General features: G+C 47.1%; 3 protein-coding genes across 3 annotated transcripts; 2 read left to right on the top strand and 1 right to left on the bottom strand.

Annotated features, from left to right (window-relative positions):
- Positions 1-230: 230 nt before the first annotated feature.
- On the top strand, positions 231-18,044 carry LOC131284491 (uncharacterized). The gene is made up of 3 exons (XM_058313351.1): positions 231-362; positions 15,616-17,454; positions 17,523-18,044. Exons 1-3 carry the CDS (start codon positions 303-305, stop codon positions 18,042-18,044), a joined length of 2,421 nt encoding a protein of 806 aa, XP_058169334.1. The 5' UTR covers positions 231-302.
- Positions 18,045-20,743: 2,699 nt separating this feature from the next.
- Positions 20,744-21,310, bottom strand: LOC131288073 (electron transfer flavoprotein regulatory factor 1). Its single transcript, XM_058317172.1, has 2 exons — positions 21,190-21,310; positions 20,744-21,118 (listed from the first exon to the last, which is right to left on the bottom strand). Exons 1-2 carry the CDS (start codon positions 21,229-21,231, stop codon positions 20,909-20,911), a joined length of 252 nt encoding a protein of 83 aa, XP_058173155.1. The 5' UTR covers positions 21,232-21,310; the 3' UTR covers positions 20,744-20,908.
- Positions 21,311-21,715: 405 nt separating this feature from the next.
- LOC131287810 (putative zinc finger and SCAN domain-containing protein 5D) lies at positions 21,716-22,978 on the top strand. The gene is made up of 3 exons (XM_058316894.1): positions 21,716-21,735; positions 21,862-22,039; positions 22,172-22,978. The coding sequence occupies exons 1-3, from the start codon at positions 21,716-21,718 to the stop codon at positions 22,799-22,801; spliced, it is 828 nt and encodes a 275-aa protein (XP_058172877.1). The 3' UTR covers positions 22,802-22,978.
- Positions 22,979-23,741: the final 763 nt, after the last annotated feature.

Here is a 23,741-nt window from a genome sequence, read left to right as displayed (position 1 = left end):
GTGCGTAGAAAATACGAATCCTTCGAATCCTTCGCTTAGAGCGGTTGCTTGTATTGAGTGTGTGTTTGTATGTGGGGTGACCGAGAGTGTGCATTTTGATAAGCGGAATCCTACGAGCCCATGGCTATGCAGCACCGCTGCAATACAACGTTAGCAAGAAGAAAACAAATTAGCGCGTATCGCGACGATTTCCGGTGGTCACAATTGTACCCGCATTATACCTCCGTGGCGAAAGTATAATATTTTAAAACAAAACAAGTTAACAGCGACCGAGTACGGCGAACCGATCAACTCGCGCCAAAATGTACGACCACGACGAAATCAGCAGCGGGTTCCACGACGTTCTGCTCAGCAAATACAATGTAAGTAATGGCAGCGAAACACTCGGTTCCACGGCTCCCAGTGCTGTACCGTTCGACAACTTCGGCTGGAGCAATTTAAATTATCCGATAAACGTACAGCAAATTGTTGATGATGTGTGCAGTGCAAAATGATGTGGTCGATGATATATGGTGTTGGAAGTGATGAAAACGACAAAGAACAGCTACATTTGATGGCGTATGTTTTTTCCCTGGTTTTTCTTTTTGTTTCTCAGAAAAAAAGTACGGTACCCGCATTAAACGTACGTTGCTACGGCAACTGCCACCGCTGTCGTGTTTTTTTTTAAATGAAATTGAAACAGTTCACATTACCGTTGCAAACGTTTGTTGAAGTGTGGTTTACTTCGCAATAAGTCGTTTAAAATTCTCCGGTTTTGTTGACACTTATCATTCCAGTAAGCGGTGAAAAATTTGTTGGTGTTTTGTTTAGTCTTCTTCCATTGATCAAATACTGCGCGCTTTAGCATTCTAGCAAAAGGGGACACACCTTCGTCGGTTGATTAATTTTTGGTGCGGTTAGAAAAAAAGTCTCCAACTTCACCGAATTTCTTTGTTTGAAGAGCAGTGTCCATTCAAGACTCAACATGTCAAACCGTGCGGGACGAAGTGGATTTGCAAATGAGCGCTCTTGAAGCGAGTGTGCGGAAAGCAGACAAACGACCACACCATCCCTCTCCGTGAAATCGTTTGAAATCCATCTGCCGGCAAGCGCACGCGAAGTTCAAGGCCAAAATGCCGGTCGCCAACTGTGGACGCAAGGGGGTGGTGATGAGCTGGGAGGTGCGACGCTGATGTGTATGTTTACCTGCCCCCGTCCCTTCAGACAATGGTCTTTCAAACGCACGTGGTTATTCGCATCACCAACATCACCAACGCGGTAGAAACAAACAAATGGAAAACGGAAAACTATTTCATCGATCTCGTAACACCTGGCAATGGTGCCATTATGAAGAGAGGATGAGCGAGCATAGATTTTCCCCGCGAAAAGATGGCAAACGAACGAGATAGGTTACCGAAACGTTCTAAAATGAACCGAAGAAATGAGATCAGCGAACGGCTCGTTGCTCGCGAAGGGAAATATTCGCGCGAAAATACGTAGCATAAGGGGAAGGAAGACGAGATGATAATCGATGAATGTCGGGGCTTGTCCTCGTGCGTTTCCTTCAAGACCACCCCAACCACACACCGCAACCAGCAGCACCCCGCACAAGGGGGTTTTAAATTCTAACCACCCCTTTTTCTTCTCGCGCTTCGCCCCGCGGATCATGCGTGTGCCAATTGTGTCCGGTCGCGCCGTCAAGAACGGGATGCGAGATAGACAAACACTCACAGAAAGTGGAAGGAGAAAACGAGTAACATGTGGGAAAGACGGAACAAGACGGAGTACGGATGAAAGATCACGTTTTTGTTATTATGCCTTTACTCTGTTGTGCGTCGAACCGCGCGCGCTTTTTAAATAAGTTTTTTCTTTAAATTGTACCCAGAGTCCCGGACCGCTGGATGGGGACAAACTTGCACACACATGGTTCTGGTTTGGGGGGCGAAGCAAAAACATCCATCCTTCCGTTCTTATACAATGTGCCTTTTGCTGATCTTTCAAGACACCGCGCGCCATGTGCTGCGCGGCTGACAACAACCTCATGTTGCCGATTCGTTCTGTTATTATATGTCGGAAAGGAAAGAGTGGCAAACCCGGGGTAAACGACGACCACCACGGACCGGACAATCAATGTAATTGTTCCACGTTCAAGTCTTGCCATCCGGTACATCATCGGCGGAAACACTGGTGGTGTGTCCCTGAAATTTAATCGGAAGCGCTCAACATGATCGCCAGAAGCGCACAACTTTGAGAAACAAAAACCGGCGCTACCCAGCAAGGACGTGTTGGCCTATTTTCTTTGAAATTTTATTCGTAAAGACATGGTCTTCTGGCCGCCCACCTTAGTGCACAGTAAGTGCGATAGGGCGCGAAAAGGGTCTGATTACTATTCCAGGGGAGTATCGGTCTGTTTTTCCGTGGCGAAAACAATCTTCCATCGGCGATCCACGACGAACGATCGAAGGTTCTTAATTCAAATGGGCTCTTCTGTTGAATTAAGTTGTCTGTCCCATCAGTAATTCCGCATACTTTCAAGCAGTTGACAGAATCAATGGAATCGGGTTTTATCTCCATTCATTGATTTAACGAATTATTTTTAAAAATTTAGACAGAAACTGCAGCCGAATAAGCTGATACCGTGTTGAGGCTGTTGTTTTGTTTGAACGGACTTAAAAACATACTAATTCAAAAACATCTAGCCCTTCAATTACACATTACAGCTTTCGATAAACAGCTTGTCGGCAACAACAACAAACCGATATGGATTTGTTGAGAGCTATTTTTAAACCCACCATCCACAATTACTTTCCAGTCAGTGAAGTGAAGGCGCTTCCCCTCCTCCTTCCGCTCGATCTATCCTACCTTGAGCGCTTGAATGAACGCCGCCGTGTGTGTGTGTGGCAACAGTTCAAAAACTAGGTCAGCAGCAGCGGTATTCCACCGAAAAATGCAATGTCGTCTGGTCGGTATCGAGCCCGCACCGGTAAGACCTTTAAAAACAGAACGTCGATTGCAGACGGAAAAAAAGAACACACAAAACCATCGGAAAAAAACCTCCTTGGTGCGCAACCGTTTTCCTTTCTCCCGCCGTGGTGATGAACGATATTATAGGGAGGATCGAGAACTTAGTCAGTTCTCTCCCGGGTGTTGTTTGTCAACATTGGGAAGTTGCTTCTCTTTTCGGCTAATTGCCGTACCGTTGGTGGTACCGGGAAACGAAGGAAAGAACGAGTAAACGGGAGCCGAACAACCCCTAAAGATCGAGCCCACTAGGGGGGGAGAGATCGACCTGCCCTACCACCGGTGTTAGGATGATAGGAAAGGAATGTTTTTGCGTTTTTAAAAGACCCTTTCCCAACCGGGCCGAAGTAGGGGAAAGATTGGGAAATCATTTCACTAAGGTCAGTTCTCAGTCGTTCGGGTGGGAAAAATGGAACCGAGGACAAGCGTGAACCAAAGGACGGGAAGCGTAGCATCAACAACGATTATGGCGGGATGTGTGTGTGTGTCCCTTTTCCCGTTTGCTCCCGGTTCTCGTTCATTGGTGTCCTGATTGGTTGCGGGTAGGGATGGTTGGTTGGAAAAAGAAAACGGGAAAAGGGACGCTACACGCAAGGGAAACATGTTGGGAAACGCTCCGGGGGTAAAGGAGATCGTAAACGCTGAACGGTACAACCATCCTATGCCGAAAGATTTCGAACCCCGGAACTAGGAGAATCCCACGATCGAGTCGAGGTGATGGAATTTGGGTGCAAAAAGTGCAATTCTGGGGTAATGGAATGCAAATACCACGTCAATAAATCATGGGCACAGGGTTTGAACGATTGTTCCTCGATGGTGGTGACCATTTATTCCGGATCATTTTAAGATTTTTATTGATGCTTCAAGAAAGCGCCTGGCGCTTTACTAGGGACAGATTTCTTGATCTTTTTTTTCCCTATTGCAAATGAATATATAATCAACCTAGCGAAAGTTCTGTACAAGAGATCGCCTGTGTGAAAAGGTTCAAGGATTGGACAAACGAAAAATACTGCAATTTGGAGATGTCATAAATGTATGGCACTTTCCTTTGTGGAGATTTAGAGAAACACATTTACGCTTAACGTTGCCCGTAAATCAGAGCCAAATATCCATTTCATAAATGCGGCTTACAAACGAACAACAACAAACCCGTAAACTATGCGCCAAAGGCGGACGACGAAAACGACGACGAACTCCGGAATTCTCATGGAATATTCAGCACTTGAGCCGTACAGTGTTTCGCATTGAGGAATTCTGGGTGGTAGGAGGAAAGTTTGGAGAAGGGAGGTTTCGGAACCATTTCCCTTTTACTATTGCCGGTTGGGTGCCTTTAGTATTTTTCTTCTTCACTTACTTCTTGCCAAAGCTAGCTTTAGAGATCATCAACTTGCCAAGGCGGGAATGATCTTTTAAGAAGAGCAGATCACAAACAGTGAAGAGAAGGGAAAGAATCTCCCCGATCTTTGGATCAGCTTGTCTTCGTGTATTTTTTTTTCTTATTCCACCCAACCGTCACCGCGACTCGCTTCGTCCAGTGTGGCTTTTGTCTATTTTGGTTTTAGTTGGCTGACCATACGAGTCAATGGATAGCGATCCCGTGCCTACAACTGTCGATCGTATCGTGAATGAATGTTTTCTTGTGTTTAGAACATCCTCTTCGTGAACCGCGGTTGGTTTTTTTGTTTTCTTGGTTAATTTACATATTTTTCACGAGCTAGCGATTTCTTCTCGGCCATTGCTTGGTGTGCTGTCGTTTGCAAGTCTTTCTTTGTGTATGGCATTTGATTTTATCACCAGAAGTTCTTCTCCTGGTGGAAGCCGAGATATAATGGTTTTGAATTCGACCATTTTCAACGGTGCAATTTTAAAAACAAATTGTTTGCAATTCTACTCCCATTGAGGTTTTGAATCATTCTTTTTCCCACCAAAAAGACTCAACATATTATTTTGTCGAACGAACGAAGGAGGTGGTGAGTGGAAAAAACCCACTTTCCACGCATTCCACCCGCAATGCATCCTTTTTCCCACTCTTCTGACTTTCCCACTCTATCGATTAGTCGTCGGTCCTTACAAATAACCGACTGTATCGATGCAACCTCGGGAGGAGTCTCTCTTTGTTTGCTTGCCTGACTTTTCCGTCAGTGGATTGTGCAGAGAAGAGTCCCAGTGTGCATCGTACTCTCGTCCATTACGAAACATTAAAAGAAGAAAAAAAAAACAAAATACGCTGAAGACAAAAGAAACGAAAGAAAAGGCTAGGATCACACAACACATCCAAACGCGTTGCCGGGAAGGAAAACGCCTTGAAAAGAACACGAAACCTTCATCTTGGAAAACCGGGCTAGCAGAAAAACAACATTAAAGCGCTACGGCAGAGAAACCATCCGGAGTGGGACCAACGAACCGCACCAAAGCAGAAGGAAGAGAAACATATTTACAAAAAAAAAACATTCTTCTTTGGTGTCCCTCCTGCCCCGGGACCTTCTCCGGTACTCTTGAGGGTCTTCTTCGGGGCTTGGTGGGTTGCCTTGGATGGCGCGAAAGAAACCAGAAGGAATAAAGACGATCTTCGCTGCGCTGGGAAAGGCCGGGGGAAGGGGCAACGGATGGCTGGAGAGGGGTAGATTTTTATGCTTTCCGTCCGGGCGGGAACGACGACGAAAGTCCAACAATGGAAGAGGAAAAGTACGGAGGGAAAGATCGTACCCCGGCGTGTTCTCGAGGGGGTCGCTCCGGGCCGTCCCTTCCCTACCCACCGCTTGCTGCTACCCTACCGGGGTTCGGGCTCGCTGTCTCTGTCCACCCGGCGGGGATCGCGATGATCTTCATGTTCGCCCAGGTCCAGGTTTCTTCCAGAGTTCGTGTGAAATATTTTCCAATCCGTTTCGTTGCCGTTTCTCGTGGTTTGTGCTCTTTTCGGGAGGCGATTAGCGAACTCCGAGCGGGGAGGGAAGTGCCGAGAGTGGCCGGAATGAACCGACCATCCCATAAGCTGACGACGACCAGAACACAACAACGCTGCCGGAATGGAATGGTTTCAGTGGAACAAAAAAGGAAAGAGGAGAACCGGTTTTTGGGCGAACGATCGATCTGTTGTTCTGTGGTTGCGGGAGAGCGGGAGTGACTCCACCGATGCTGGCCCAACCTCTACCATTGGGCCGCCCGGGTGTTGTTGTGGCAGTACATATGGTCATCATCAGCGGCGGATTGATCGCTAGGCCCGTATTTCGGAGCTGATCATCAGCCGAAATCAAGAAGATCCATCGAGGGAGACGTGACCACCAGTGTGGTGGGAAATTGCGTCGGTGGAAGCCACCGGCACGATCGTGCGGGACCATATGAAGATCGATGTTTAGGACAAAGAGTACGAAAGATCCTCACCAGCGACATCTGTGCGCGCGAGTTGGAAGTCTCTGAAATATTCCTTCAAGTACGATTTTCGAATGGAAGAAGGTGTCTTAAGCCGGTGCTGATCTTCATTCGTAGCAAACCTAGAGAAAAGGATATTATTGAAACAAAAATGAGGGTAATGGATACATTTGAACAAAAACTACTCCAACAATCCAACTAATAACAGATGGAAGATCAACAAGTTTTTGTTTTACCTGCAGCTGCAGTTGTGATTATTGGCGCTTTTCCGTTGGGTCTCTCCGACAAGCTTCGATCCTCCTTGAGGATCTGCAGCAATTGCCACTATTGGATTGTTTTTCGTGAAATGTTTTCTGCCCTCCTAATCCTCTTCACGCCTTTTGTCTTTTATCTTTTATTGCTTTATTGTGGCCATGAAGAGGTGAGGGATTTTTCTCGGGTTTATATGGTTACCTGTGGTGCGGGTTTTTCTTCCTTACCCGTTTTCCCCCGAGTAGAAATATTACTTTGAGTCTTATTTACCGTCCTAGGTGCAAGGATAATTAGTCGCCGGTAATGTTAGAGGGATTGAGAAAAGAATGCAAAATGATAAATGAAAAAGGCAGAGCAATAAATGAGTAGAATTTATTCCATTTCAATACCGCTTAGATAGCTAAGAAAACATTTGTAAAATTCATCTAGTTCAATTAACAACTTTTTGATCTTACTTCAACAGTGTTTGCGCTGCTAATGGTGCCCATTTTCGTGTTGCCGTCGGTAGCGACAGACGGAGAAAAATTCGTCCACAACTATCTACCAGGCTCCCAGGCAGTCGTGGGAGGGAATAGGGTTGGCTGAAAACATTTCGAAAAAAAACGGTTGCACCCGTCACTCGTCCGGATACTGACGGAGGCTTGGTTAGCATTTAAAATTTGGCCATCGCAAGGTGTTTTCGAAGAGAGCCGCGTTCCGTTCGGAAAGAGGAGTGTACGCTAGTTTGCTTTTTTTTTGTCCTGTGTGTGGATTAATGTTCCAGCCCCTGCATAGTAAATTTACAGCTGTACGTAAATATATGCACCACCTTTGGTAAACTGAAACACTTCTCCCGGTCCGGGGACGAGTGAGCGCGCGGGTGGATACGATGTCCGCAACGGTGAACGCGTTATACCGGAACGTTGGGTTGAATAAAAAACATTCACCGAAGGCCCGCACACGGTTGTACCACCGTTTCATCCCCCAACCCCCAACCAAAGGGTGTAAAAACTTCCCCCGTTCAGGTCTTCATGGAAAGCTGTCCCCCTGTTGTTGTTGTTGTTGTTGACTGGCAGGTGTGTGTGAAGCCCCCTAAATCCTTGATCATGGAGATCCCAAAAAACTCCGGCACGACGCACAACAGGGAGGAAGGAAAAAGGAAACCCCGTTCGACACAACCGGGCAGGACGAGGAAGGGGCCACGAAGGGAGTTAAACAACAGCCACGTGCGCGCGTGCGCATGAACACGGTACACGCTTTTCCGTTCGTATCCTTGTTCCATCTTGCCGCCCGGCATGAGCTCCGAGGGTGGGTATCCGTATTACCAAATGGCGGTTCCGGTCCGAAGATGGTGTGTGTTCCCCTTGTCGACGACGAGCCGTCGAAGAAGGGTCGAGAGAGAATGTTCTGAAACACCAAACACCTTTGCATCGGACCGTTTCTTCGTGTCGTTCCCGGACCTAACGGAACGGATCCGATTCTGTTGCATGTGCGCCTGGTATTTTCCGGAAGTGACACGGAACTCTGACGGAGCGGAATCCATGTCGCGCCGTTCTGGACTTCGTTCAGGTCCAGAGGATGACTCTACGCCCCCCTTCGGGACAGAATGCTTCCTTCCCCATTGCTTCTGTATCCCGTTGGCGGCAAATGAAATCCGGAAGTACTCGCACAGCAGTGGGGATGTTTTTCCTCCCCCCCCCCTCCTCCCCCATCCATCCATACCACCCAAGTTTTGTTTGCTTTATTTGACAGGCGGGAAGGTAGAACCGGTCCAGAGATAGATTCGATCCGCACCAGGGAGTGCACAGAATTGGGCGCGAAAATCCCACACAAAATATCGATCCGTAATCTGTTCCGAGGATTATTCCGTTCTCGGGTCGGAGTTTGCGCCCTGGCGGGAAACAGGCAACCCCTCGAGGTGTGTTGCTTTGCCGGTTGATAATTTTCCAGCGCTGCAAATTGCTTTCACTTTTCGCGTAGGTAGCAGAAGACCGTAAGGCGGGAAACTTTAGATTCGTACACCGATCGATATTTGCCAGCAGGAGAAGATCCCCTCGTCGATGATGTGGAAATTCTATATGGGCTTTATATTTTTTTTAATAATTACAAAAATTTATAATCCACTTCATTGATTGAGCTAGTAAGGGATTATAACCGAGACCAGATTGGTTGGAATTTTTTTTTCCCCATGCTTTTCGGATTAGTTTTCCCGGGTTTGCACATGTCGACCAAACTATCATCCTCCAGTGGAAAGTGTGCGCCTGGCCGTGCGATGGAAAATCAGCGCGCGCTAATGGGAAAACTGACAAATCGCCACCCAAAAAAAAAAAAAAAGAAGTGACCCATCGTGTCTGTGTTGGGGGAAAAACCACTTCCCAGCAACCCTGAGGAAGTGAGTTAGCGTGTGTGGGGAAACGGGGAATGGGGAGTACAATTTTCCGAGATAAAAAATTGCTTCTGATGAAACTAACCTAAAGGGGGCGAAAAGGGTCAGGGAATGCTGGAGGCGATGCGCATGCGCTCGAAAGGAAAGTTATGCCGGTAAAATCATTCTGGATGTTGTGGTCGCCGGTTTTAGCCTTCCGCTGGCCCATGGCGCGTCCCGGGCAGGCGAGCGAGAGAAAAACATGGCAAAATACTAGAAGGTGGAAAATCATGTTTAAACTGTCCACTTCCTGCCGGTCATGAATGTGTGTGAATGTGCGTCGGTGTCGTTTTTCCTACAAGGCTTGAAGTACAAGGGAGAGTTTTCTAATCCATTCTGCCGCCGGATGATTCATTTAAGGACAAACTTTAAACAATATCCAATCAGAAAAAGGGGAAATGCAAACACAAATAAGCACACACACACACTTGATTGAACAAAATTTGTCATCGGTTTGGGTTCTCGGGCAAGCTTGGTCTTCGCCACAAGGAAGGGCAATGGAAGGACAAATTGTTCATTTTCGCGCGCATTTTTCCTTTCCTGATTTTTATCGAACGACTGGAAATAATGAATATTTGTATGCCTCTCCCTCATTTACTTCTTTTTCTATGCTATTTTCACATTCATTTGTCAATTTTTTTATGGTTATTTCTTTAAAACTTCATTATTTTATTTTGTATTTAAACCTTTGTATGTGTGTTTACCTTCGGAACATAATAAATAATCTCTTTCCCAAAATTACCTTGATCTAACATAAACCATCGTCATAATCTGTTTTTTTTGTCTTTGCGTAAAACAATAAATTTATATATTTATTTATGAATATAATCATCGTTTATTTAAGACACCTATTTCACATTTGTTCAGAAAATAAATACCAAAATGCCGAAATTTTCATCCCTCAACTCACTCACTCGCTTTTTCACACCCGTTTTGGAGTTTTAGGGAAAAATATGCTCCACGTGATTTATCACGCCTCCCCACCCCCTCCGCTCCCGATCGCACTCCGCTCCCACAAACTTCGATGTGTTTTCAGTTCTCATGAAGCGCAGAACCGAATCACGGTTGATGGGTTCTTAACTTTTCCCACCCGATTTGCCCGTGGTTTCGGTCTATTGAAGGATTCATATTTTTTTTTTCGTTTTCGTTTTTCGCCCCAAAATATTCCCACGCGGAACATGATGGGGACTTCTCCGTGTCCATGTTGTTGTTTCACCTTCGGGAGGCGTTTGTGTTTGCTTCGTGTTTAGGGGATAAAACAATGAAACAACTCTTTCTGCATTTAAACGGTCGTCTTGCGCGCGCGGTGCAGTGGAAGGTAACGAGGCGTGATAACATGGATGGAAGGAGCTGCATTGGGGCAAATCTTCCCAGCGGTAGGGAGGGTAAAATCAACCACGCAAACCGGTCCATCCCATTGCATGTTTGCAGCGTTTAAATAGCTGGAGGTTCAATGATGTTGTCGAAGGAAATGTTTACACCTTTCGATCGTCTCGCAGGTAGACGCGTTTGTATGATTTTTATCACACCTGTCGCTGGAGGAGTTCCTCGTACTCACGTGGCATTAATCGGTCGAGGTCGTTGGGCGGCTGCTAAACATGATCTCTCGCGTTGAAGAGCCGGCTGGTGACGATCTTCGTTCGTGAACCAGATGACAGCTGTTGGTAATTCGGCTGCATAACCACAGGTTTATGCTCGATCGAACGCGTGCCGTCTCGGAAGGATGAGAAGGGAATCAAGCGACAACTTGCACCAATGAATAGCTCGGTCGAGAAAGAAAGTGCGTAAGTTTTGGATAACGAAAACAAAAAAGGAGGTAAATCTACCCGCTTGTCCTACAGGTCCCGAAAGAGCATCTGTCATTTCTCCGTCGATGGCATATGTTTCCGTTCCCGGTACACGGTGGTTGGTTTTGGACATCTTAAAAGGTGTCCCTTCCTCTCTCGTGGGTATTCACTTCACTGGCACTGACCGCAAGGTTTTATGTTTGAGCATAGTTTTCAAACACAAAATAGCGGGTTAGTTTTTAACTGTTCCTCCCTTTGAAAAGCAATAAAAATTGTGTTTTCATTTTGCCTCTCCATTTCCGAAGGGAGAAGCAACTATTTTTAATCGCTTTTAAAAATGAACGTACTCCCAGCGGCGTTGGGGGGGGTGGCAAGTGCCGGTAGGAAGTGGTTCCTGTTTTCCCGAGACGTCACGTTTACGAGTTGTGCCCTCTCCGCTGGGATGTGTCGGAATGTTTGTGGCGAGCCGGGTGCTTCCTGTATTTGCTTTATGGGGAAAATTATTATTAGATCATCCCCCGACCGGTGCCGGTTTTCCACTTGAACCGTTTCAGTCCCGCGCATCCTCTGCCGGAAAATGCATCCCATCTCTCGGGTACGTCGTCCGTGATGATGAATTTAAGTGCTTCAGATTAAAATCGATTTTTATTGGGCAACTAAAATGTTGGATAAGTGTGTGCTCGTTTAGAACGTGGCACGACAACTAGACAAAATTTCACCCCCACCCCCTTCGTGGGGTCCCCCAACCCTTACCCGGGAGTATGATTCATATTCAAATCGAATCGTGGGTGCGTGCCACTTTCCGCCCATGTGGCCCCCACCGGCTATGGGAGTCCCGTTAGGGGAGAAAGGGCGCGAAAATTAACAACGTACCAACACACTACAACCCCCCCCCCCCCCCCATCATTCCCCCCAACGACGACGCCAAATAAACATTGCCGGGTGTAATGACCTACGAACGGCGGCGGCCCTCGCTTTGCCGTTTGGCGCGCTTTCAGAACCCGGTTTATGCTGCTTTAGGTTCGGTTCGGTGTCTTTTTTTGTCGTTTTTGTTTTTGTTTTCAACCTCCCCATGCTACCGCCCCAACCGCAGCGGGGAGAACTCGCGGGAAAAGAGGAGAAATTCTCCGAGAGATGCAGAAGGAAAACGCGAGAACCAACCATAGTGTCGTGGAGAAAAAACACGCCTTTGCTTGGAGATTTCTTCGCCTGCGTCGACTCCAAGACATCGCTTTGCTGGGTGCTCCTTGTTGGAGACTGCCCGGTATCCCCTTTCGCGGTGGGTCCTCACAAAATCACATCTCGGTGCCTGTGCGACATCGCAGCTTCGACGAACGTCTCCTATTCCGTCTTTGCCGCCAAAATCGTGGTAAATAATCGAGGAAATGTGTGGCTAGGTGTGTGCGTGTGCGTATGAGAACATGTTTTTTTTATATTTAAACGGGACAAGTAGTGGTCCTTTCTCTCTTCTCTTCCATCTTTCCGCGATCAACCCCCTCCGCCTTTGCAGGGGGTCGAGATCCTCGGAATCTTGGGGGGGTTTGCGGATGGTTGTGTCATCGTCCACGTTACATGTGCGTGGCTCTCCCACCCCTCCGTCCTCTCCACCACATCCTCCTACTGTTCTCCCCCGACCGATCATTGTATACGGTTTTGGCGCGAAAATTTTAGCTGCTACATGCGAAGAGTGATTGGTGATCGGTGGACGGGTGACTTTCTACTGAAAACCCAAAAAAAAAAACCATTTTGGGAGAGAAAGCCGGTCGATGGGTCGCAGCACCTTGGGAAAAGCGCGCCAAAACAATCTTATGAAACTGGAGGACTGACTTTAAGAGTAGTTTCGTTAAACATGGAACTTATGAAGAAAACAATTAGTGGAGAAACGGTTCGATCTTATAGTTGCATAAGATTACGTAAAATAAATTGCCTTCTTAAAATAGGATCCGATTACGTATCACGTGCCTCTGCTGCGGATATTTTCGGTGGAATGGTTGAACAGGTTTCAAAGTAATAAGATTGGCGCGATTGAGATAAAAGTTTAACGAAAGTTTAATACATACAAAACGCTGGAAAGCATCTGAAAATTTATCGAGAATGTTATTCTTTAACAATTTATTATTTTATTTTTTATTCAAAATTGGGTTATTTGACTGTTAAAAAATATTTTTTTGAAGGAGAAAAAAATTATCTAAATTACTAAACTGAGGGTGGAGAAACTTGGTTTTCCTTGGACTCTTCGTCATTCTATTCGTACCAGCATTATAAATGGTTTGCAAACGTGATCATTTTGGCGCGAAAATGAAACCATCCATCAAAACATACCAATCGCGCCACGAAACGGCGAATTGAGGGCGAGAGAGCAGTTGCATACCGCTGCAGGTTCCATCCTCCCTGGCTCCATGGGTCCATGCTCGATCCGTGGCTCGTTTGCTAATAATCAGACGAAGCGGAATGTCGCAAACAACCAAGTCCAAGAATAATAAAAATATTTTTAAAAAAACAGACATCCGTTGTCCAAAGAAACATGATAGTATATTTATTTTCATTCCTCCACTCTGTTACTCGGCGCAAGGAGGAAATTGCTGCGGACAGCTTCGGGAGAGAGGTCGTTGTTGTGGTCGAAATTCAGATAAGGGGATGGAAGGAACCTAAGGATGTGTGTTTTTAGATTTGTTGTATCAATTTACAATATTTCGTATCTACCACCCTCCCTCCTGTGTGGCGAGAGCGAAGGGAGTGGAACATTTTATCACGGCCTTCCTCACCGGAGCCTCCGCATCGATCGAAGTATGCGCGCAGGTTCGTAGGCAAAATAAACAATCGTTTGACGTGAGCGTGAACGGGGCGAGCCGGTGACAGAAGGTTTTCGCGCCAAATGTGTTCAGCTCGCGGATCACACACATCTCACGTACGTTGTTTAGAGTGATAACAAAAAAGATAACATTTTTTTTATGTTTCTTTTCCAAATTTGTATAGTGTCCATACTACTTTTATTCTAGACGAATGCTGGTGGAGAATTAAAATCGATATCGCCCCCCGACATCGACACGATGCGGATGTTTTGGTGGTTCCTTCGCGCCTGGTTGCCGGCATCGTGGACACTCGAACATTTGTTTGTTATGTCTCTTGGCCGGCAATCAATTTGTTTCGCTTCCATTGGCGCGTTGCTGTACAAAATACGAGGAATCATCTCGTTCGTACGTGCTTTTTTTACCCCATCCGATAAGAAGCCGCATTTTGTGCTTCGCCCGCACAAGTTGCCTCCTCCCTTCCCCCCATAGGTTTCACAAATCGAAAATACATAGTTGAGTGTGTGAGATTTGTTACAATAATTCCCCTACGACCATATTCTCCTTCCCCCCAACAGCAGCAGCAGCAAAGTCGCGCTTTTTGGCGCTCTTTGCTGCGTCGACGCAATGTTGTGCTCTATAGACCTTTTGCTCTTGCATGCGATCCGCGAGTTGAAACCCGCGAGCCCCGGGGCTCCAGCGGTAGCAGGCGAGCGAGCAAGCCAGCGGCACACCGCCGAGGAACGCTAAAAAGAGCGCACCAGTGTTCAGCGCGACCCGGCAGAACTTTTGACGCGACTGTACTTTCGTGGTTTCTCCTCGCCGCGCTGTCATCATCCCTGGTGCGACTTCCAGCATGACCGCTTCGCAGGGGGAAGGGAACATCGCAGCAAGCACGCACACACAAAGGAACGGGATGTAATATTCCCCTCGAAGCGCGCGGTTCTGTATTGCCTTTGTTTGCCGCGCAGCCGGCATCACCGGCCGGTTTCCTGCGGTGCTGCATCTCGCTCCGGCGCTCCGGACCGAACGTCCAAGGCGCGCGTAGCGGTTGTCCCGCTCTAGCCTCTTTCTCGAACCCGCGCGCCCTTTTCCATCGGGAACCCCTGAAACCCTTCGCAACGCCTGCTGCTGCGAGTACGATGGGTTCAGTTTTCCTGCCGTGCATAGGGTACTGGAGGAGTGTGTGCTGAAGGATGCGACGCGGGGCATCCGAAGGGTCGTGGGCATTTGGTTCGTTCTGTTCCCCTACCCTGAACGAGTGTGTCAGCATAAGGAAAAAGAATAGCATTACCGTCTATCCATCATATGCTGCCTCTGAAACATTCTATGCTCTCTGCTTCGCTTTTCCTCGCACCAGAGAAACACATTTTCCTCCGTCGCCCTGATGGTACGCTGATTCCTTTTTGAGCAGACTGTACTTTTTCACCCTGGTGCTCCTTTGTTTGCTCTCGCACAAACACAGACACAAGGCAGCATAATTGTCCGTGAAGGGTGCAACTTGAATCCAAGTGAAACACACAACATACCGACCGAACCGATGTTGTGGGAAAGCATAGTACCATTTTGGCAGGGTTGTATTGTATGCTCTGCTCGGGCTGGGTGGATGATATGTTGCGCTTAATAATACACTAACGTACGAGACAAACGAATTAATTTTGAATTTGAGTATTTACTGTACAAGGTTGCATGCATTTTACTGTCGATGAATTCAAATTACGACGATACGACATACCGAAGATCAGAAATCAAATCATAGTTTTTAGTTTTGGAATGTTTGGAACAATTTCCTCCACAATCTTTTAAATCCTGCCGGTCCAATGCACAAGGGATGATAAAACATAGTAGTCATAAGGGCGAGTAGAAACGAAACATAGTAGGCTTTACTGCAGCGCAATATGGGATCAACCAATTGTGTTCTTAAATATTTGTCCACCAATTCTGCATATCTTGATAGCATAACACTTATCTACTCAAACTAATCAATCTTCTCCAAATGTTTTTTACATTTTAGGAGTCAGCTGCCCCGATGTCGGAACTCTACATGACCGACTCCATGCAGGATATGCTGGATATTGACATAAAGTCAGAGGTGGCCACGGTGGTGGGCGGTGTGAACGAGTTCGTGTCGCTGATGAACTACGAACTGATGCCCTCCCTCGAGCTGGACTCGAACTCACTCGGGACGGACAGTTTCTTCAGCAACGCACTGTCGTCGGGCGGTTGCAACACCGATCTCTATACGGATGTGGGCACCTGCGCTAACCCAAACTACGTCATGCCTGTCGTTTCCCCGAACGCCTCGTCCATTTCGCTGTCGAACGCGACATCATCCTCGACGTCCTCCTCGATGAGCGCCCTGGTGGCGGCTCAGTCGCTGCTGAAATCACCGAAACAGACCCTCACTCTCAACACCACCGTGCACGGTACGTGGCAGAATCCGACGTTACCGAGTCCGAAGGAGCGCAAAAGCCACCTCACCTTCTCACCGAACATGATCAAGGTGCCGATGGTAGTGCAGGAGGCAAAGCGGGTATCTAATATGACGCAAATCACCCGGGTGACCGCCGCACCGGGTTCCGGTGGCATCGTCTCGACAAAGTACAGCAGCAATCCCGCGAGGTCAGCCGTAACGACCTCACCGGTGACAACGCGACCGGTGGAGAACGTCCGGAAGGATCTATCCGCGCAAATGACACAAATTAAGGAGGAAAAGATGGTCATCCGCAACGTCGGTACAGCGTCAGTGAGCAAGAGTTTAAGTGAACACCAACAACAGCTTTCCAGCGGAAATAATAGTTCAACGGAGCCGGTTGTGCAGCGGACAGTGTCCTCTCCAGTGCTAGGCGTCGGTTTGGGCAAGGGGAACACGATCAAACTGGCGGCCGGCATCGGTGGCCTGACGTTCGCCAACAGCGTGCAGTTCAAGAACCTCAAGAGCGTGCAGAAGATCACCGGCCTCGGGTTGAATGGGGGTGTGCTGAAGCGAGAATCGAGCCCACAGCGGCAGATGAATGGCAATGGTGGCGTTGCGAGCCCGAAAACGTTCAGCCGGAACGTGATCCTGCAGCAGGGTAAGTCCTCCTCGCCCGGTCCTGGTTCACCGACGATGGTCGCCAGACACATCCACTCGAGTGCCACATTGACACCACCCGGGCCGAAGCAAAGGAATTCGCACGCCAAGGGAAGCGGCGGATCGGGAGCCGCGGACAGTGGATTCCCAAAGCCGGCCTACTCTTACTCCTGCCTGATCGCGATGGCGCTGAAGAACTCGCGCTCGGGCTCGCTGCCCGTTTCCGAGATCTACAGCTTCATGTGCGAGCACTTCCCGTACTTCAAGACGGCCCCGAACGGCTGGAAAAACTCCGTCCGGCACAACCTGTCGCTGAACAAGTGCTTCGAGAAGATCGAAAAGCCCGCCACGAACGGCGGCCAGCGGAAGGGCTGCCTGTGGGCGATGAATCCGTCCAAAATCACCAAGATGGATGAGGAGGTGCAGAAGTGGTCCCGCAAGGATCCGCTAGCCATCCGGCGCGCCATGGTTCACCCGGACAATCTGGAGGCGCTCGAGCGTGGTGAAATGAAGCACGGTTCCACCGGTGATGACGATCTCGACCCGGAGGAGGACCTCGAAAGCGACGGTGGGCCATCGGACGTCGACGCGGAGGAAGTTGACGAGGAAGAGGTGCCCGAGCCGGAGGAGGAGGAAGAGGAGGAAGAAGACGATGTGGAGCTGATCGAGCATCCGCACGAAACGATCGACGTCGATGCGGAAAGTTTCATCATCAACACACCGGAATCGTTGATGGACGGGGACGAGGATGGGGCCGATCAGGTGGATTTCGATCTGGAGGTAAGAGACTATCTTTAGACATTTTGAGAAAAGAAGATCACAGGACTAACGCTTTGATGCCTTTTTAGGTGCCAGATTTCTACGAAGACCTTAACGTCGACTCGAAAGACGGTGTATTGACGATGGAATTTACGCAACAGGACCTGCTTTCGCTGGAGGACGAAGATGAGTCGCTCTACATCCATCAAGCACCGCACCAAAACTTGGTCCAACATCGACTCCCGCAGCACTATCACACCCAAATCATCTCCCGCCAGCAGCAACAACAACCAGCGGCGAAAAGGGCCCGGCTCGATGTGAACTACTCCCTTTCACCGACGCAAAATGGCACCAGCACCAACAATAACAACAGCAACGGAGCCGGTATGTTAAACTTCATCACCACCCGCCACCCGACGATAAGCTCCTCGAATGGCGGAACCGTCAAGAACGGTGGCGGCGGTGCCGTTACCGTGGTGAACGCCGACGGTACACTTGGGCTCAGTTTCCAGCAGCAGTTCCAGCTGGCCCACTCTCATCAGCAGCGGCAAGCGCAGCACCAGCACAGCAATAACCGACGGAAGATGCCCATGATCACCCGATTAGCTTAGTAGAGCAGTGTTGGGACGTGGATGAGTAATGGTCGAATTAGTTCGATGGTAAGTTCACCGAAATCGGGAATGTGTGCTTGGAGATGGAGGTATAGTGTCCTATAGGATGCTTCCCTCTGTGCAGAAAAAACTCCAGCTGTCACGTGACGGTCGGTTTATTTTGGTATCGTTTTAGAAAAGTTTACATATTTATTTTTACACCACTGAATTTGATACGCCATTTTTTTTTTGCTCGATCGGTGCTTAGTACTGGATAGTCCATAAACCAGAATTTACAATAGGGTCGATTTCATTCTGTCTATCGAATACTATTTATACAATTTTTTTCACATCTTTTTGACGGTTATTAATAAATATGTTATACTATTCGAGGCATATAAAATTGAAAAAGAACAGAATGCATTGGTTCTCCAAAAACAAAACCACCAACGTAGCAAAAAGATCAATTTTCACAAAAAAAAAAAAACTATCCTCCTACATTTTGGATTAATCAAGAGGTACCGGACTTGTATTGCCACCGTAAACTAGTTCCGTTTGCTCCTGGTTGGTGGTAGTGGGGTAAAAAAAAATGACGTGCTCAAATTCCACACACTGCCACACTGAAATAATGTAAGGGCTCTATGAGCTATATTTTCCATATGTAAATAGTCCATTTGCTCTTGTATGTTGTATAATTTTCCCTGATGATTTGCAAGCTTTACAAACATCACCCGATGGGAATGCTCCGATTGCCACGTCGTTCCCTTCGACCTTTTGTAAATAGTTGTTTATCTTGGTCAGATATTTGTTTCTCGCTTCATTACTATTTTCTACTTTATCGTCGGCGTGTGCTGCTGCCAGGGGAAGAAGAATGAAAATGTTGGCTCCAACCAGTAAGATAGGGTTCCCCGAAAAGGGGGAATACCATTTTCATTCGAAACAAGGCAAAACGACTTGCCGAAGAAAGAACAAAAATTGAATAATTTCAATTTTCTCGATAAAAAGATAAATAAAAAAAAAACAAACTTAAAAGGAAATATGTTGACAAACGATGTAGGAGGCAAAAGAGGGAATCGGTTGTTAGATTTGGTTCTTCAAATATAGCCAATGGAATGGGTATCGCTTTAGCTGCTGATTGCTGCCGGAAGTATTTGGTATTTTGGAATACTTGCGTACACTAATCGGTCTTCGGTCGGCCATCACCCGTTCGACCACGTGGCATGTTGGAAGAATGAAATGTAACATCCCAGTTCAGCGGCTTTTTGCATCATGTGCGGCCAATAATAAACACATACACACACCGTATACCTGATAACAATCTGTACAATCGAAGCAGGGCTAAAGAGGAGGTTTAGTTTATTGTTATTGTTTCTAAGACCGACCGATATCTAATGTACATGGAATTATTTTGCGTAAAATTTGCCAGTGCAGTATTTTTCAACAGAACCGTTGTTGTTTGTCGCTAAAAGGAAGACGGTGACGTTGTGATACTTTATTACAATTTTGTCAACGTTTGTTACACAAGAACATCCATGGTTGGATAAACATGAAAATGGGGGTAGTACTGCTTCCCGAAGTGTGAACATTGCCGTGAGATAAGATTGAATTAAAGTATCACTCGAATAAAACCTTAGCGACAGAGAAAAAAATTGTCGTGGATCTCTTTCGGTGAAAATGCAATCATAACACGATGTGGAGGAAATGCGAACAAAACGTATGGAGGTTTGAAAAAAACACAGTAGAAACAATCCATCAGTACAAAGTTGTTTAAGTGCAGTGCGAATATTGTATAGTTTTTTTCTTCGTTTTTTTATATTGTCGTACCGGAAGGATCTTCAGGATCGGCGCGGGACCACCCCACTGTACGATCAGCACAGCGTCCCAATGCTGTTTGTGTTTTGCTTAATTTGTTGTTAGCTTTATCGCTTTCCTCAACACGAGACAACAACTGCAGCCGGCCGGGCCGGGTTTGGTCGCGCATGTTAGTATTGTATTTGAAATAGTTTTACGACTCAATTTATAATAAGTTTTCAGCATTTCAGTTTCAGTGTACAGTGTAAGGTTTAACGGGGCATCCAATCCCTTACGTGCAGTACTATAGCCGTTAGGGGTGGGTAATAATTACGGATCCAATATATTTTGGTGCCTGCTAAAATACATTAGACCCGACGGAGATGGTTAACTGTCCCCTACTTGTGTACCCCGCTGGTCGTACTTGCAAGCACGTGCCAGCTTTCCCACACGTGTGGACAAGATGTGATCGTACGAGATGAAAATAAAATAGATATTAGACACCGCGTCGTCGAAAAGCCGATGAAAAGTGCTAGCGTAAGGCAAATAATCATAAGAATTTGTGTTTAAGAAAACATTCATTCTGTACAATATAGCATGTAACAAATTTTAACTTAGTAACTAAGAAAGCGTACGCTGCCGAGGCGAACTTCTTTAAAATTTTTGTATCAAAAAACATGTACTTGAGATGAAAAAAAAAACACATAAATGAGGAAACAAATATAAAAAAAGAATAAAACATTGAACGATGAAAAACATAACAACTCTGGTGTTCAGTTCTTTTAGATTTTAGCGAAATGGGGAATGCGTTGTTGCAACCGAGGCGAAATGATCCGATTCCGTACAAGAGCTACATCGTCTAATAAAATGTACATATTTTATTGCTTTGAAAAAACTATCAATTATATACATACAAGCTTGCGTTAGCGTACTCAAAAGTTAGCTGTAAAGCTTCAGTTAAAACTGCCGTCTCACATTTTGTTTTTGCCATCCTTATCGTGAAGGTCATATCAATCTATCTAACGACGGTGCCTTATCACCACCGCAATCGCTAGTGTCTTCCTTCAGCAGATCATCTGTTGTGCGATTGATGATCATTTTTCGTCGTAATATCGTCGCTTCATGGCGCGGTACTTCCGCAGGCTGTACAGGGCCTCGATCTCTTTGACGACATACTCGCCCAGTCCGATCGCTTTCTCAATTTTCTCCGGATCCGTCTCGGTGCTCTGGCGCTTGAAGGCGTTGTAGCAGCGCTGGCGAAATTTGTCCGGACCGCCCGGATACTCGCGGCCCATGTACTGCAGCTGTGTGGAACGAAACAACATCGGATTACCGTCGCGCCCTAACCGTAAACGCCATGCCGCGTACTCATTACCCGTTTGTAGAGATCCAAAACACGTCGTCGACTGTCCCCCATTTGTGTGGAAAACTGGTGGCGAAAACAAAACAAACTATCTTCCACTTCCTTCGCGAGATTTAAACTGAAGATGGTACCAGGAACTGTCAAATGTTCGCGGAGACGTACCTCGAAGGTACCAATACATTCGTTCCACAATCTGCATCGAATGTACGAGCAGCTGACGAGTTGTTTGGTGTTCGTAACACAGTGGGCGGGTTGTTGTCAAACAAAGTCGTGGTTGTTCCGCGAACGAAGAACAGTTGATTTTGCTACACACGGAAAGAAGTAGGCACGGACGACGCAAGTTGTGAAATACAATTACAACACGAAGCAACCACCATTATTCTAGAAGCGAAGGGGGTTCAGTGCAGCAGGGTTACTGAAACGCTCAAGATCGCTCGGCTCGGCTGCGTAAGTTGATAAATAGAAACGAACGGAAAAATCAGTAGGATTGTATTTTCAAAGCAACCCCAAGTTAAGAGAAACGACATTTGGATAAACGATGGAGCAAACGATGGAGATGTAAGTGCGCGAGACTGTACGTTGAAAGTGTCGTATTCGTGCTCTGTGCAATCTGTGTAAACAAAGGCCGCGTCCCCAGCTTTAAAGGGTTTGGTTTTTTCACAATTTTTTCACTGCTCCACGTAGCCCCACGGCTGGACCAGAAACGTACTGCCGACTCTGCCTGGGGACTGATAACCTTCGACGGGTTTTTCGCGCTGGGCAGAATTGCCCTCCGGATGGATTCGCGGAGAAAAATGGCGTCGTTCCGATGTTGCAGGGTGACGAGCTGCTAGAGAAAATAGACGAATGCACCAACATCAAGGTAAGTAAGCTGCTAGGTGTGATGCAAAAACGTAGAAAAAATCGCAATAGGGGGGCGTCTGGGTGGATCACCTTGCGAAGACTGGTTATTGGTTTTCTTAACGTTTACCCCTCCTTGGTTTGATATTTTTAGCTATCCCCGAGCGGGGACGCGGACTGTGCCATCTGTCGACGGTGTCTGCAGGCGGTGGAGGATTTCTACCACTTCCGAGTGCGCAGCAAGCGGGTGAATGATCTCATCCAAGTAAACACGGTTGTTGCTGGTGGACCGGCGACGGGAACGGCTTCTTCCCCGCCTTCTTCCACCGTTTCCAATGGCAACGAGTCACCGACGACGCTCAAAATCGCGGTGAACCTCGGCCCAGCGGTGGAACGGCCCAATCCAGCGAAAGCTATCGAGGGCATCCGACCGCACCGTTGCCGGTACTGCCCGAAATCCTTCCGCACGCTGGCCGCCCTGACCGAGCATGGGAACCGGGCGCACGTAAGCAACCGGCAGCACCACTGCCCGAACTGTTTGGCGCAGTTTCAGCACGCGCCCTCGTTGGCGCGCCACATGCGAAGTAGGGCCTGCTTCGCCTTCAGCAAGTACCGGTGCCGGGTGTGCAGCGAAAGCTTTCCCGACCGGGACCAGTGGGTCGACCACATACGGGTGCATGCGAAGGATTTTCCCTTCCAGTGTCCGGACTGTTGGTCGCAGTTTAAGCACAAGGCCACCCTCCGGCGTCACGCCAACACCGTGCATCTGTTGGTGCAGTGCTGACCCAATTGCAGCGATCGTTATCGGCCGGGGGCAAGAGAAAAGAAGCAAAACCCAAAGCCATATGTGTGTTCAAACGCGTTGCTACTGCTGCCCCGGTTCGCAACGGTTCTTATGTGAGACCAGTGAAACGAAAACAATATTTTTCTATTGCTCTCGAAATGGTGTGAAATGCAAACAAATAGCGTGAACGAAGTGAACAAAAAAAAAAATAAAAACGGCTTGCACACCACATTGCATGCAATCCATGATGCAAGTAGGATACGGATAATGTCAGGGCAGTCGAACATAGGATAGGAAGGGAAATGCAGCAACCCATGGACACCAACAGTTGCTTTCTAAAACATCCGTTGCTGGCTGACGGATAAAATATCTAGTGAAAATATTAGTCAGAACATAATGTCATATTTTTCTTTCGAAAATATTTTATCGATACCAAAATTCGTGGCATGTTTGCCAATAAGGAAAATATATGTGCACGATAAAACAGATTACAATCAACTCTTACGATAAACTCCTTGCTTACCGTTAAGTTTCACCCGTGATGACAAACCATTCTTGTTCTTTTTTTTTTTCATTTCCGTTTTTATTTGTTTCACTCAAGTAGTTTCAAAAGTAACTCCGATACACCTTTCTTATATAATTCTTCTTTATACCCCCCTTTTTTTTGGTTGCTGTCTAAATACATTTTTACCGATCATCGGTTATCAGTTTTATAAAAGAAAAACAAAACATGCTCGGATGAAAACTTGAAGCTACCGCTCAAACCATACCGGAGCGACCCTCCTCGGGGCCGAAAAGGTTATGCCATTATCTGCCCCATTTGGCGCACGATTTCCAACTCGCTGCGTGCGTTTGCACAACATATAACCCTCCCTTCACAGAAGATGATTTGACTTTGTTTCAGTGCGAGATGAAAGCAAAACCTACACCTTTTTTTTTG

This window comes from Anopheles ziemanni, chromosome 3, assembly GCF_943734765.1.
Source record: "Anopheles ziemanni chromosome 3, idAnoZiCoDA_A2_x.2, whole genome shotgun sequence".
In the NCBI taxonomy this organism is placed as follows: Eukaryota; Metazoa; Arthropoda; class Insecta; order Diptera; family Culicidae; genus Anopheles; species Anopheles ziemanni.
Note: the sequence above shows the minus strand (reverse complement) of the source record. Positions and strands in the feature narration are given on the sequence as shown.